Genomic DNA, 14,903 nt, shown 5'->3' with positions numbered 1-14,903 from the left:
TTAACATTAAACGTCAGCGAAACGAATTCACAACATTTTTTTTTTACAATAGTGCTCTCATTATAACGTTATGTATATGACAGTTATTAATGTTCTACATTTCTGTTTTGAGCTGCGCGCTGAAGATGACCAGTAGAATGAAACCTTTGATAGCAGGTTTTTAATCAATGGATTTAACTAATCATTTATCTCGTATCGAATGCGCTTCATTATTTATACAACATAACGTTATATTACAACTTATAGGCTATCTGCACAAAATGCCCTGAATGCATAAGTGAACGTGTCTGCGCGGATCTGAATGAACTCCTTTTGTGGACGTGTTCTTCACGCAACAAAGTGTAGAAACACGGCAGCTAAACTCTAAAACTTCACAGCGTTTTATTATGATAGTGTTCTATTAATATTCTGCATTCATTGTTGATTGTCCTGCTCGCGCTGCGTGCGCTGAAGAGATCATCATCCTATACTACAATTAAGCACTTTACTGCAGCGTAACTCAAATACATCTTATACGAGATAAATAATATATAAACGATATACACATAAACCAGCTGAAATGTTTTGAAATCGGGAAGTTGTACCTTACCTGATCAAAAAAATCCAGCGTTTCACATGCCTGTGTCAATTTTAGTCTTGTTAAAGATTTAAATCCCTGCCGCCAAGATCCTCTGTCAGTCACGGATTATGAAAAGTGAAACTTAAATCTATAGGGGTGATTGGATTTATTCACACACGTTAAAATATTTATTTGAAGCTTCTTTCTTTTCAGATTCTTATTTACAGCATTATTTTAATAGGCTGTATATTAACTTGTAGGGAGAAAACTGGTAGTTTTATGTGAAATCAAAGATTTGAGCACCCCCATTTAGCCAAAATGGCATGATCAAAACACCTCAGCGAACATTCGACTGTGAGATTGGGAGTCGAATCAGGCTCCTCCTATCGAAGCATCGAGTCTTCGACTATTCGGGGTCACCCCTAATAAATATATATATATATATATAAACAAACTCGTTTTCCTAACTAACAACAAATATAGTGTAGAGACATGTTTAAACTGTTTGTCATGTTTTCATCTATCTCTTTGTCCCTATAGTGGATGGTAATTGGTCTGAGTGGTCTTCATGGGAAGAGTGCTCTCGTACCTGTGGTCAGGGTAATAGAACTAGGGTGCGGACTTGTAGTAATCCTCCTGCCCAGCATGGGGGCAGAGCCTGTAAGGGCAAAGCAGTGGAGGCCATCATGTGTAGTATAAGGCCATGCCCAGGTTAGTAGAGGAATATACCTGCTCCTGTTTATGCATGGACATATCTTGTCTTTATCAGTCTGACTGGCTTCTTATGTGTCAGTGGCAGGGAACTGGGGTGCCTGGTTGCCTTGGAGCCCTTGTAGTGAAACATGTGGCAAAGGGATGCAGACTAGGCTGAGACTCTGCAACAACCCTCCACCCTCATTTGAAGGACTATCGTGTGAAGGACCTGACACACAGACGCAAGTGTGCAGTGAGAGGAACTGCCCTGGTAAGCATCTTGGTCAAAGTAATAATAGATACAGGTAAATTAATAAATGGTGAAAAAAAAAATAATAGCCTTCTTCTGAAGGATCTTGGTACTAGATTAACTTTATTAGGCTGCGCACATCCATTATTTCATGATTATTCAAATCCAGGTTTAACAAGCATTGGCTTATCTTATCTTCCCTTCTTCAACAGTGGATGGCAAGTGGTCGTCCTGGGTAAGTTGGGGGGCATGCAGTGTTTCTTGTGGAGGTGGTACAAGGCAAAGGACACGTATCTGTGCAAGCCCTGCCCCCCAGCATGGAGGACGGCAATGTGAGGGCAATGACATCCACATTGATTTCTGCAACAATGAACCCTGTCCCAGTGAGTAAACACATTTCATATATGGTGAACTAGCAGACATATTAGTGTAATAATGAAAGCAGCAAGTACAAATAATCTCTCTTCATAGTTTATGGTAACTGGGGCCCATGGAACAGCTGGGGCAGTTGTAGCAGAACCTGCAACGGTGGTCAGATGCGTCGCTACAGAACATGTGACAATCCTCGACCAGCGAATGGAGGCAGAGCATGTACTGGATCAGACTCCCAAATCCAAAAGTGCAACACAGCCAACTGCCCTGGTATGGCACTCATACAAATACTACAGTTGAAAAGTATGAAGTCAGGGAGAATTTTTAATAATATTTTTGAAAGAAGTCTCTGATGCTCTCACATGACTACATTTATTCGATTAAAAATACAGTAAAAAAATTATATTGTGACATAATATTATTGCAATTTAAAACATTATATATATATATATATATATATACTATTTTATTCTATTTATATTATACTATTTTAAATGTATTTTAAAATGTTTTAAAACATATTCAAATTTATTCCTTGGATGGCGAAGCTGAATTTCTTAGCAGCCATTAGTCTTCCGTGTCACATGATCCTACAGAAATCATTCTAATATGCTGATTTGGTGCTCAAGAATCATTTCTTATTATTGTCAATGCTGGAAACAGTTGTGCTGCTTAATATTTTTGTTGAGACAGTGATACATTTTTTCAGGATTCTTTCATGAATAGAATATTTCAAAAGAACATAATTTTTTGAAACAGACATTTTATAACGATGTGTAAGTGTTTACTGTCACCTTTTGTTTTGATCAATTTAATGCATTTTACTCGCCCCAAACTTTTGAATGGTAGTATATATTGTACAATACACAAACACATAGTTCCTATACATTAATAAATATGCAAGAGATGCTACATCCAGTACTCTTTAGGTTATGATTTACAAGATTATTTTAATTAGAACTTGAATGACATTTTCTGGATACATTTTTATTATAACTGCTTACACACATTTCTGTGCTCTGTGTATGTGTATGTGTGTGTGAAGTTGATGGTAAGTGGGGTTCATGGGAGTCCTGGGGTGAATGTTCAGCATCCTGTGGAGGTGGAGAACAGACACGTGTCAGACTCTGTAACAATCCATCACCCAGCAACAACGGCCGTCCCTGCCCAGGAGACTCCACCCAGTTATCAAGATGTAATATACAGCCATGTCCAGGTACATTTACAGCTATGTATGGTTGTTAATCAAGAAATTTTATCAAATAATATATATTTTTTAATTTATTTATTTTTCAGTATTACTTACTTTCAGTTAGATGATGACTCTTACCTATAAAATCAAATCAAATACAATATAAACCCTTATCTTATTAAGCATATAGTATAATGAGAGAACTTTACGACACATTTTATACAACTTTCCCTAACCACTGGTTAATGTCTGACCTTGGTCTTAAGTTAACTGCACAAGATATGATTGATGAGTGTAGATTGTCTAAACTCCTCTCTAAGGTGGCCCTCAGAAAGCCAGAGGAAGCATCATCGGGAACATTAATGATGTGGAGTTTGGCATTGCCATCCTCAATGCCACCATCTCCAGCAGTCCCACTGGAGGGAGAGTTATACAAGCCACCATCACTAACATACCCAGAAGTCTTGGTCAGTCTCTGCTACTGAGTTTTTGTTATGAGCAGCAATGTATCATATTTTCTATTCCAAAATGTTATAAATCCATGCTATATAGTATATGTCAGTATATTCATTATTTTGTTTTGTGGCAGTGAGGCTGTAGTTCTCAAACTATTCATCAAGAACTTGAACATTTTTTAATTTGAGTCTATGCTTGTATGTATATATTCTGCTAAATCATCCAGGCCCTGCTATGAGGAAGTTGATCTCCATCCTGAACCCCATATACTGGACCACAGCACAGGAGCTGGGTGAAGCCGTCAACGGTTACACTCTCACAGATGGCATCTTCAGACGTGAGACTCAGGTGGAGTTTGCCACAGGTATGAGGCATCACATTGATGTACAGAGTTCTTTTTAAAAAAAATCCTCTAAGTTTTCCTAATTAAATTTGTGTTTTGACTAAAGGAGAGATTCTCAGAATGACCCATGTGGCACGAGGGCTGGACTCAGATGGAGCACTTCTGCTGGACATTGTAGTAAATGGACACATACTGCAACTGCCAACCAATGCTGACATCAGTCTTAAGGTAGAACCTTCATCACTGAATTCATCGAATATTATACCTTTTTATACTTTGAAAATGTGATGTTATACAATATAAACTTTCTCACATTAAAATATAATTTTTAAATTCCAGGACTACACTGAAGACTACATCCAGACTGGTCCTGGTCAGCTGTATGCTCTGTCTACACGTATGTTCAGTATAGACAGGGTGAGCGTGCCTTACTCCTGGAATCATACCATAACATACAGATCCTCCAAAGGAAAGATGCCCTATCTGGTGCAGACTCTCCACGCCTCGGCTATCAGCGCTCTGTACCGTCCACTAGAAGAGATGCTGGAGTTTACCATCAATGCCACCATTGCTAAAGGTACAATACACATACAGGATACATTAGGGAAAAATTTCATTAGGTATGAATGATGTATCAGTCACTTATTTAATTTAATTTAATTATTTTTTTATTTTACAGCATCTGATTAAGCTGGTATTGGAAGCAAATATCATGGCTAAAAAAAAAGCATTTTTAATGCAAAGTTTTTAAAATACTAAACTGTTTTCAGTTTTTCTTCTGTCTGTTACAGTGTTTTAATGTCTAGTTTAAAATTAATTCAATTTAATGCAAACATTATATGCATCCCTAAACATCATAAACAAAATTGTAGCATATCATTATGATTTAATTGTTTATTCATTTCAAACTGTTATGTTTAATAGTTTATATAATTTTTTAAAAACTATCCCTCTCCAATTATGATGTATTTTCGTCCTCAGGAGAGCGCAGTAATCAGTGTCCCAGTGGTTTTCAACTGAACCCTACTGGGCCATATTGTTCAGGTATAGTCAGACCGTATCTCTTGCTTTTACTGTGATACAGATAATATTATTCATTTGTGAATATACAAAGTTTCATTGATGAGATTTTGTGCTTTTTTGCTGAGGAAGATGAGAATGAGTGTGCGGAGGGAAACCCCTGCTCACATGCCTGCCACAATGCTATAGGCACATACTACTGTTCCTGTCCCAGAGGACTCACCATCTCAGCTGATGGTAGAACATGTCAGGGTATGACAGTTTAAAAAGGTTTACCTTTGAATAGTAGTGTATGATTTTGATTTTCTGTAATCTCAACTGAACAACTGCTTTCCTTTACGTTTACCCTAGATATTGATGAGTGTTCATTGGGTGGTCACATGTGCCATGATGGACAAGACTGTGAGAACACCATTGGCTCCTATCGCTGTGTGATGCGCTGTGGGCGGGGCTTTAGGAGGACAGCAGATGGGCTCAGCTGCTCAGGTGCACAGTTGTCCCTAGTTTTATAACTTTGTTTGCATATTTTTTACATGTATATTTGTATATGACATATTGTAATGTATATTAATGTTCTCTATTTATCAGTATCTTCATTCTAGCATACATTTGAATTGTTTTAATCTTGTTTTTGCAGATGTGAATGAGTGTCAGGAATCCAACCCCTGCCATCAGCACTGTCTAAACACCATCGGTAGCTTCCGCTGTGCTTGTGAGCCAGGGTACCAACTCAGGAATCGGCGCTGTATTGGTACATTTAAAACCTGTCACGTAGCATATAGCTCAGTCTTGCTAGGTCTGTAAAACTATGCACTTGTGCAACTGAAGTGCTGCTTGTTTCTCCTCAGACATAAACGAATGCAAACAGAGAGTGTGTCGCTCAGATCAGCAGTGTAAAAACACACGTGGTGGATACACTTGCATTGACCTCTGCCCTACTGGCATGACCAAAGGAGGCAATGGCACTTGCATAGGTTTGTAATGTTGTTGTTTATGTTTTGGGCTGAGGACTATGTATATATATATATATATATATATTTGTGCTATGCGTGTGTGTGTGTGTGTGTGTGTGTTTTTATTTATACATTTATTGTTACATAATTGCATTATGATCAAAGAGGAATGCATTTTTATTCTGTTTGTAGACATTGATGAATGCCAAGACGGCACACATCAGTGCAGGTATAACCAAATCTGTGAAAACACCAGAGGTAGCTACCACTGCACTTGTCCAAGAGGGTACCGCTCTCAGGGTGTGGGCCGCCCCTGCCTTGGTACGTAGTCTAACTCGCCCACACCTAACTCTAATCCTCTCTCAACATCCCAGGCTGCTCTCCTGCCAAACACCAACCTGCATCCCTGCCTTCATTTTCATCTCCTTCACTCTTTTGCTGCATTTCATTTCTGTGAACCAACTCTTACCTAAACAGCATTCAGAACCTGTGATGTCACTTCCTTCCGCACAGCTTGCTTATGTTGCCACAGCGCTTTAAAACTAACCAACATATAACCTTAAGAAACAAAGAAGTCAGTCACTGATACCAAATCGAGGAGCCAAGTCTTTCTAAGCTGCTACAGATGTAATTGTCAGTAAGGTGTTGCAAGTTGTTAAGAGTGACAGGAGTTTTGGAGTATTACACCGGTAAGCAGGTTCACTCTTACAGCAAGGCCAGCACGACTATCATGACTATGACCTTCCTCTATCTGTGTCTTTACCCTTCAACCTTCTGCTTGGGATTCTCCCCTGAAGTGCTATGCTTTGCGGTGGCATTTTTTGAATGTCCTCTAATGACATTCAGTTGGGATTAGAAGTGCCGTTTTGGCATTTGGAATTTTTCTTCAGTTCTCAGTTGTTCCCATTGAGTTTCAATGCTGATAATAAATTAACTGGGTTAACTGAATTAAATTTATTAATAGAAATTATGCTCCTTGTGATGAATCATTAAATACTATATTTAATATTTTACAACAAAAATACAATACGTATTTTTGCATAAGAAACATGCTTTTGAGGGATAGCTAATTATGTGCAGTATTTTTTTCTCATCCCCTTCTTTTTTATTTTCTTCTTTTGACCTGCTATTTTCATTTCAACTGTATTTCCTTTATTTTCCCCCTTTGCTTTATTTTCCCCCTGTTTCTCTTTCCCTGTGTTGGCCTTGCTGTGAGAGCAGACATAAACGAGTGCGAGCTGGTACCGGTGCCCTGTGCCTATCAGTGCGTGAACAGCCCTGGCAGCTACAAGTGCCTGTGCCCACCGGGGCTCCACCTGCTGGGCGACGGCAAGTCCTGTGCCGGACTAGAGCGCTTGCCCAGCTATGAGAGTTTCTCATATGGGTACAGAACATCCCAGTCCTCCTCTGATCGGAGCTCCTACCAGCAGCGTTACCATAGCCTGACCTCCCAGAGTTTCCACTCATATTTCCCCATCGGGGGGCGTCACATGACCAACAGACCAAACAATACCCAATCACGCAGTCGTAGGGATACTAATTCCTGCCCCCCTGGGTTTAAGGCAAACAATGGCCAGTGTTTAGGTAACTACTATTGAGCTGTAGAATTTGGGTTTCATGTTATATGCACGGCCAGATGTATATGTATATAGCACTCTTGCTCTTAAAAGAATAGAACCGCAGCTATTACACTGATAATCTAATGGATTATAAAGTATGTTTTTTTTGTAATATTATGTGACAATAGTGCGGTAAGTGCCAGAAGAATTCAGGAAAAATATATATAATGTCAGAAATATATATATATATTTTTATTATTTTTTTTAAGCAGGGAAATGGGATTGAACACTAAAGAGCCCCCAAGGGGACACAGCTATGAAAATGTGAAATTTTCATTGTTTTTGAAATTAGAAATTTTGAAATACAAAACTGTGTCGTGTGGACGCAAAGAATTTTGAATTTATGTACCTGTGCAAATGGCAATAAATTCTAAATTCTTTGTGTCCACACAACAAAGTTTTGTATTTTCTTGAGAAGTTTTGCATTGGATACAAAAGTTTATTGAACTTGCACACAAACTTTCTTAGGGAAATGCAAATGTTTTGCAAGTGAACAAAGTGAACACAAACATTTTTCTATTTCCATCACCTTCCCTTTAGGGGCTCCGTAGAAACAATAAGTTGCATCAATCATTTTAGAAAAAAGGAATTAGTAAAAGCAATAATTTATTTAAATGTATACTTTTTTAAAATTATTATTCAGACATAAGAGTAATGAATTGGTGCATACAAATTGCCTGTAGTCCTGATTAATATTTCATTTTAAAAGTTATTTAATAGTATATAAAAATTTTGTAATGTCAATACAGGATGTTTAATGTCCTGTTTATCATATCAGTAAGACATGGACACACAAATTGCACCATTTCCAATGAATTACTTACTTACCTGTCTTGTGTTTTAGATATTAATGAGTGTGAACAGAGGGATACATGTCAACACGAATGTATGAACACACCAGGCAGCCATAGGTGTTTGTGTCCCAGCGGCTATCACCTTATGACCAACGGCAAAACCTGCCAAGGTAAGAAACTTAAGACATTCAATAAGAAACACAGACAATACATGTGCTAACTTCTCTAGAGGGTGAAAAATCTAAAGATACTAAGTTTAAGAGGTTTGTGCATTGCTCACTTTTGCTCTTTGTATGAATAGACATAGATGAATGCCTGGAGCAGAACATTCAGTGTGGTGCAAACAGGATGTGTTTCAACATGAGAGGGAGTTACCAGTGCATCGACACACCTTGCCCTCCTAACTATCAGAGAGATCCAGCCACAGGGTGAGACTGCCACTCTTTTCTTTGCAATTATCTACTTTTGTTAAGTTGATTGTTCAAAATAAATTGAGTTCTGCCTTTCCTCTCAGGTTCTGCCTGAAGAATTGTCCGCCCAATGATCTGGAGTGCGCCCTGAGCCCTTATGCACTGGAGTACAAACTGCTGTCCCTGCCCTTCGGCATCGCTGCCAATCAGGACCTGATCCGGCTGGTTGCCTACACCCAGGATGGAGTCGTCCACCCACGCACTTCCTTCTTAGTGGTCGACGAGAACACGACTCTGCCCTTTGCCCTCCGGGACGAAAACCTCAAAGGTGTTCTGTTCACCACCCGGCCACTGCGTGAACCTCACACGTACCGCATGAAGGTGCGAGCCCTGTCTTACAGCGCTGACGGAGGCATAGAGTACCAGACCACCTTTATTGTCTACATCGCTGTCTCAGCCTATCCCTACTGAGCACTTTACTACATCCCACAGCCTATGAAGAGAGGGAATGATCAGAGGTTGCGCTAAACAAAAGAAATCAGTAATTTGAAATCGTAGTTTTCCATTGTTTTGACAGATAAACAAGAAATCCAGTTTCCTAAATTTCCCTATGCTAGAAATATTCCCACATGAAGGGTTTCTAAACAAGATTAGAAATGCAGAAAAGGGGAAACAATAAATTTTCAAAGCATCCCTGTGAAAATAAACCAGGACAGAGATGTGACAGAGGTTTGGGGAGATAAACAAGTGTCGTCTGTTTCACATTATGGAAGTCAAAGATGTAAGTCTAAAAAGCTCTTGGCACAGAAGATAATTTTTACTGACAGATAAAAATAGAGGATGATGGAAAATTTGCAATCCATCCAGATAACATCCTTTATAGCGCAACCTCTGAGAATGGTGCAGTTTTGTACAAGTGTGACTGAGCTATATTGGTCTTTTTGTGAGAGTGTGTATGTGAGAGTGCAGATCCGCCACTTGAAGAGATTCTCACAGGTCATGTAGACATGTAAAAGGCCTTCGCAGAGTCCTGCTTCAAGAGACTTCACATGAAACCAGTAGTAAGACCGCTGGCGGGTTAGTGATTTGGCCAGAAGAATCCTTCATCAGAATGTACAGCAGGACTATGGGTGGTGTAATAGAATACATTTGCGTATATGTCTACCTATTAACTTATTGGGAATTGCTTGAATATATGAAAGAAACTCAATTCCCTCCATTGCTTTCTATGAAATGAGACGGGGAACATTTTATTGGTTGAAATTTCGTGCTTTTCAACATGATGAGGTTTGGGTTTGAGCCACATCTGCAGTAAAAATGAAATGGACATCCACCTCAGGTAAGCCCTAGTTTTTGCTCTAGAAGAGAGTACTGTCAATCAGTAATTATGCACATAATAGCAATGTCTCATTATCATTACAGGTTCATACACATTTGGAGTATTTTTTGTAACTGTGTCAGTAATCAAGGTGTATTCTATTTTAATGATATGTATATAAGTGTTTGGGTTTTTTATTTGTAATACTATGTTGTATTCCTTTTTTAAAAAAGCAATAAATTGTACGATCCATTCATTATGACATATTCACTTAAGAGCTGCATAAAAGTTTGGGGTTAGTACATTTTGTTTTAAGTGACAGTAAAGACATTTATGTTACAAAAGATTTATTTTCATCAAAGAATCCTGGAAAATTGTATCACGGTTTCTACAAAAAAATATTAATTTCAATGATTATAATAAGATATGTTTCTTGAGCAACAAATTAGTGTATTACAATGATCCATTGACACTGAAGCCTGGAGTAATGATGCTGAAAATTCAGCTTTCCCATCACTGGAATAAACTACATTTTAAAATAATATTAAAATAGAAAATGGACATTTTAAATTGTAATATTTCACAATATTGTAACTGTATTTCTGATTACAGTGAGCATAAGTGACTTTAAAAAAAAAAAAAAAAAAAAAAACATTACCGACCCCAAACTTTTGAATGGTAGTGTATATTGGAAGGAAATATTGTAGGTTAAATGCTGACAATATCAGTGACCAGAAACAATAATTTTGACCCAACATTTGTAAAAAACTAAAGAAAACCAAAGTTGACATCTATAGTGCGGCATTTTTACCACAGATGCCGTGAATAGATGATATTCCTAAATAAATTCTAAATATAAAGCTCAAGTCCTCAAGAGTATATTTAACATATTTTATTAATCAATCACAAAAGCACAAACATAAAAAATGAATATTTTGTAAGGCAGTCGTTATACCGGTTTGGTTTATTGAGTGCTTACACTTTGTATTCTGTATTACTGCATTGTAGAGGCAGGTCCCTGTGATCAGACAATACATCTCAGATCGGACTGGTACAGTAACGGTCTGCTTTGAGGCAGTATTTAACATGATTGGCTTAAAAATGCCTCCTGACGTAGACCGGATACAGACATATGCATTCTGACACACACAATAACAATGGTCCACTTCAATAAGTGCTTTGGAATGCTGACACAGATACATTAAGACAAGATATTAATACTTTATAACAGCATTAGTGAAAGTCATGATTAGTGAGATGGCTACATCTGCCAAGAAATTCAAACAGATGTTTCAGATGATGCATAAGATCGGCGTTGTAACAATGTCTTATAGGAGTATTTAAGCTAATGCGCTTTGGTTATGAAAAAATAAATACTATGGAGATAACGCCTGGTGATTTAGAATAAATGAGAAGGGATCAGTGATGGGAAGGTTTAAAGCACCGGAGAGTATTATTCATAATCCGACACAGTCACTGTGGACAGACATAGTGCCAGTAAGACACACCGACCAATCTGTGACTGTTCATTTTAAGCCTCTCACACATGCAGACTGAAATAACAGGATGCATTTCTCTCCATGAAGATCGGCAAGTAAATTACTATTAATAATAAAAAGGTTATAATAAACTTAAGCAAGATTTTATAAAACTCTAACAAGTCTCTTGTATTCAGATTGCTGAATACAATACAGAAGAGCATAGAAAAGTATTCCTGAGAGAAGCTACTGTAAATCTAGCATACAACTGATGGCATGGTTATGCGTTTTTGACTATGTGAGTGAAGAGTGATATAACAGAAGAGGGTAAAACGCATTGAAATCTGATGAGAGGTCCTCTTCAGTACCCTGTGGAAAGTCATCGCTTTGTTCTGAGTGTCTCAGCAGGATTTCCCGCTGCTGGGTTGTGTTTTTTGTGCGCTATGCTAACCCACTGCAGTTTACACTGTTTTCCTGGCTGTTAGGACCCTCACGATGCAGCCCACTCCACCTGCAGAGAGAGCCTGAGGAGAATACAGAGCAAGAATTTAACTACTGACCTCCCACATGCTTTGCTATTAGAACATTGCTATTCCATTGCTAGTAACCCTACCTTTTCATGCCACTGCAGCAGGACAGCACTGCTGTTCTCAGAAGGCCGCTCAAACCCCTTGTAGATGTATTTCATGAGCAGATCAACTCCATTCTTATCCAGAGACTGAACTCCCTTCTCTATGTCAGTACTCTTAAAGGAGCTGAGCACCTTCAGCACTAGACCTTCAGCGCGATCCTACATCCAGAATGTCAGAAAAATGCAAGTTTGATCCATCAAAGCAATTGTATGTAGTTTTGTGTATTTTTTCGACTTTGAAGCCCACTACAGTTAGGCGAGTGAAATTCCTTGTGGTTATTACAGTGGACAGCTGTGCATGTGCATTCATTGCTATCCTTTTTGTGGAATGTTGTACTATATTAAATGACATCTTGGAATAAGCAAAATGTAAAAAAAATAAATTATTAATTAAAGGAAAACCATGTGCAGCAATGCAACATTCTCTATACAATTTTATATCCAAAATTATGTTGAATCTGACAACTAAATTTTGTGATTTTCTATGATATCAGAGTATCCTTTTTAGGGAAAAAGGTGGCATGACTCACCTTGACGTTCTGATTTTTTGTGTTGATTGGTGGGTTTTTTAACACTGCCTGCAGTGCACCCATAAGGTTCCCTTTGAAGAGTGGAGTTAAGAAAAACACCTGCACAATTTAAACACCTATGCATGCATGAATACATGCCGCTTTACAATATCCAAATGCTGCGGACATGCTGCACTTTAAGAAAACATATTACAAGGCAACCACAGGGGGAAAAATTAGAAACAGGAAATAAGGCCCTGGGTACTCCAAAATTGACATATAAGGACATGAATTCAACTTCCTTATACTAAATAATGCAACAGTTTCAAATGACAGAAGAACCTAATATTTACAACCCCCACGCCGTTTGAAACTAGTGCGTTGTAGTTAACAATCACCATCAGCATAATTCTAAGTAATCAGCATCTTTTTTCACAAACAGTTTTGTTAAAAGGAATGTCTGGAATGTTACGACAGGCCTGGACATTTCAGAGGACTGAATATGCGCTAATGCATGTTCCTAATGCAGCACGAGCGGACAACGAAACTAGACAAGCATGTTTGGGACGATTTTCGCTTCACTTTTAAACTATAAAAGCTTAAAAATAGACAACGCCGTCAATATTACATGACACTGGATCGGTGCCTGTCCAGTAAAATAAATGTAAATGAGTGGAATAGTGCAAAGAAGCCAGTTGTGTCTGTGTGGAGTCTTCTGCAGGCCAGCTGGTGTATCAGGCTACTCATGAATTATGAACAGCAAATCAGTGCATATAATGTTGACGTAAAACTGGCTGCGAACAAAATGAAATCGTCTTTCCTTCCAATTGTTAATAAGCACTTTTACTTAATATTTAATTAGCCGTATTATATCCATTGCTGATGTCATGATTACCCACTCAAGCATAAAGCACACGGAAATTATTTATATGAGCTAGTGCCACTGAAAATGCAAGCCTATTTCAGATCATGCACATGTCGGCTGGTGAATAAAGAAGGATATTGTCTGATGAGAGAATCCACCTCTGCCTCATCTGGACCCAGCTGGTTTTCTCCTCCCTCTTCCTCGTCCACAAACTTATTCTCGTCGTATTCATCCACGTCCACTTTACGGAAACGATCGGACACCGTGTTCTTTGACATGATGAAGGCTATTTATTCCCCGTCTGATGTTCAGCTAAACGCTATGTCTTGCATGAACACAATCTTAACAGTCGTCTTTGCTAAACCAGGCTGGCGACTCCTGCAGCGTACTGTCTGGTAGTCAGTGGTGGTTTTCCATCACTTCCGCATAGCGCGCCCTCTATCGGGAACACCGGTGAACTGAAGCGCTCCAATCCGGATCCAGCGATTCTCAACCACTGGGGGGCCTCAGCAAACAGCTTAAAATTGTTTAAAGTAATTTATAATTAAATAAACTCAATTACTACAAAATCACAATGTTCAATTTGGCCACAAATATCTGTTGATATAAAAGTTTTTGAAATTTCTGTAATAACAAATTTAGATGTGGTTGTGGCTATTAACACTTTTCATTTCACTTTCCGTTATCAACAATGAGGGGCCTTTTAAGATAAAAAAAAAAAAAAGCATATAAAATAAATAAATAAAAAGTTTGAGTATCAAAATCTTTCTGCTTCTGTCCAATATTAAAATGTAATAATTTTATGTTAAAATAGTATTATATAATATATAATTATTTCAAATTACTTGATATTTGTAAAAAGTCTGTCTGCCTATTTAATCAGATTTTAGATGTAATGTTTTAATATGCAGTGCTGGTCACGTGACGGTAAAGGGCGACAGAACACAATTTCATTGGCTGTCGTTTTTCACACCTGAACTTTAACCCGTTCAAAACCGCAGGTAAACTGAATCCTAGGTTATCTTGTCCCATGTTTCACGCTGTTGCTCGGTTAGCAATTAATAATTATTTTGATATTCCACACTGTAAACGTAAACCCAAGGTTTACATATTTATTAGTTTAATACCTGATTGGCATGCCATGTGACCTGTTTAATAACTGCAGGTCCGTTTGAAAATATCGCCAAGTTCACTTTGGTAGAATTAAGCCTTAGGAAACTTAAAATAATAATAATGTAACTTTCTCGCACTGCTGTTATTGGTAACTGATCGGCATTTTCACCTCAGTTTTGAATACTAAACTGCGTGAATACATGTTTCTGCAACCGTAGACACAGCATGGATAATAGCCTAAGGTAAGCACTGAGGCAGTTCATTATTGGTTGTCTGTTGCTAAAGACCTCCTTTTAGCATCCCAACATCACACTGTAATTGACACAAG

General features: G+C 38.1%; 2 protein-coding genes across 4 annotated transcripts in view; one reads left to right on the top strand and one right to left on the bottom strand.

Annotated features, from left to right (window-relative positions):
* LOC306843417 (hemicentin-1-like) overlaps positions 1–10,233 on the top strand; it is an 82,202-nt gene extending 71,969 nt beyond the window's left edge. The window contains exons 89-107 of one of the 2 annotated variants that reach the window (XM_079374909.1): positions 1,100–1,270; positions 1,353–1,523; positions 1,715–1,885; positions 1,974–2,144; positions 2,920–3,090; positions 3,387–3,533; positions 3,749–3,886; positions 3,972–4,093; positions 4,205–4,442; positions 4,847–4,909; positions 5,018–5,137; positions 5,237–5,371; positions 5,523–5,636; positions 5,734–5,859; positions 6,031–6,159; positions 7,060–7,422; positions 8,302–8,421; positions 8,553–8,679; positions 8,766–10,233. In XM_079374909.1, the coding sequence (XP_079231035.1) occupies positions 1,100–1,270; positions 1,353–1,523; positions 1,715–1,885; positions 1,974–2,144; positions 2,920–3,090; positions 3,387–3,533; positions 3,749–3,886; positions 3,972–4,093; positions 4,205–4,442; positions 4,847–4,909; positions 5,018–5,137; positions 5,237–5,371; positions 5,523–5,636; positions 5,734–5,859; positions 6,031–6,159; positions 7,060–7,422; positions 8,302–8,421; positions 8,553–8,679; positions 8,766–9,132 (3,164 nt within the window). In that variant the 3' untranslated portion in view covers positions 9,133–10,233. The remainder of the gene's footprint in view (positions 1–1,099; positions 1,271–1,352; positions 1,524–1,714; positions 1,886–1,973; positions 2,145–2,919; positions 3,091–3,386; positions 3,534–3,748; positions 3,887–3,971; positions 4,094–4,204; positions 4,443–4,846; positions 4,910–5,017; positions 5,138–5,236; positions 5,372–5,522; positions 5,637–5,733; positions 5,860–6,030; positions 6,160–7,059; positions 7,423–8,301; positions 8,422–8,552; positions 8,680–8,765) is intronic. The other variant, XM_079374910.1, reaches the window with a different exon arrangement.
* Positions 9,132–13,865, bottom strand: arpc5b (actin related protein 2/3 complex, subunit 5B). Of its 2 annotated transcripts, none has more exons than XM_079374911.1 (4): positions 13,602–13,865; positions 12,619–12,692; positions 12,071–12,247; positions 9,132–11,981 (listed from the first exon to the last, which is right to left on the bottom strand). In XM_079374911.1, exons 1-4 carry the CDS (start codon positions 13,738–13,740, stop codon positions 11,919–11,921), a joined length of 453 nt encoding a protein of 150 aa, XP_079231037.1. In that variant the 5' UTR covers positions 13,741–13,865; the 3' UTR covers positions 9,132–11,918. The 2 variants fall into 2 exon arrangements, with proteins under 2 accessions (XP_079231037.1, XP_079231038.1); XM_079374912.1 differs by having other exon boundaries at positions 10,824–11,981; positions 12,619–12,717; positions 13,621–13,865.
* Positions 13,866–14,903: the final 1,038 nt, after the last annotated feature.

The sequence above is a fragment of the Barbus barbus genome (assembly GCF_936440315.1).
Source record: "Barbus barbus genome assembly, chromosome: 24".
Taxonomy (NCBI): Eukaryota; Metazoa; Chordata; class Actinopteri; order Cypriniformes; family Cyprinidae; genus Barbus; species Barbus barbus.
Note: the sequence above shows the minus strand (reverse complement) of the source record. Positions and strands in the feature narration are given on the sequence as shown.

What these genes read in the sequence shown, in the direction of transcription:
- arpc5b (XM_079374912.1), bottom strand. Translation starts at nt 13,740, where the DNA reads ATGTCAAAGAACACGGTGTCCGATCGTTTCCGTAAAGTGGACGTGGAT. An exon ending in TGGGTCCAGATGAGGCAGAG is followed by an intron (nt 12,718 to 13,620) that starts GTGGATTCTCTC and finishes TAAATTGTGCAG; the next exon opens with GTGTTTTTCTTAACTCCACT. An exon ending in CAAAAAATCAGAACGTCAAG is followed by an intron (nt 12,248 to 12,618) that starts GTGAGTCATGCC and finishes TTCTGGATGTAG; the next exon opens with GATCGCGCTGAAGGTCTAGT.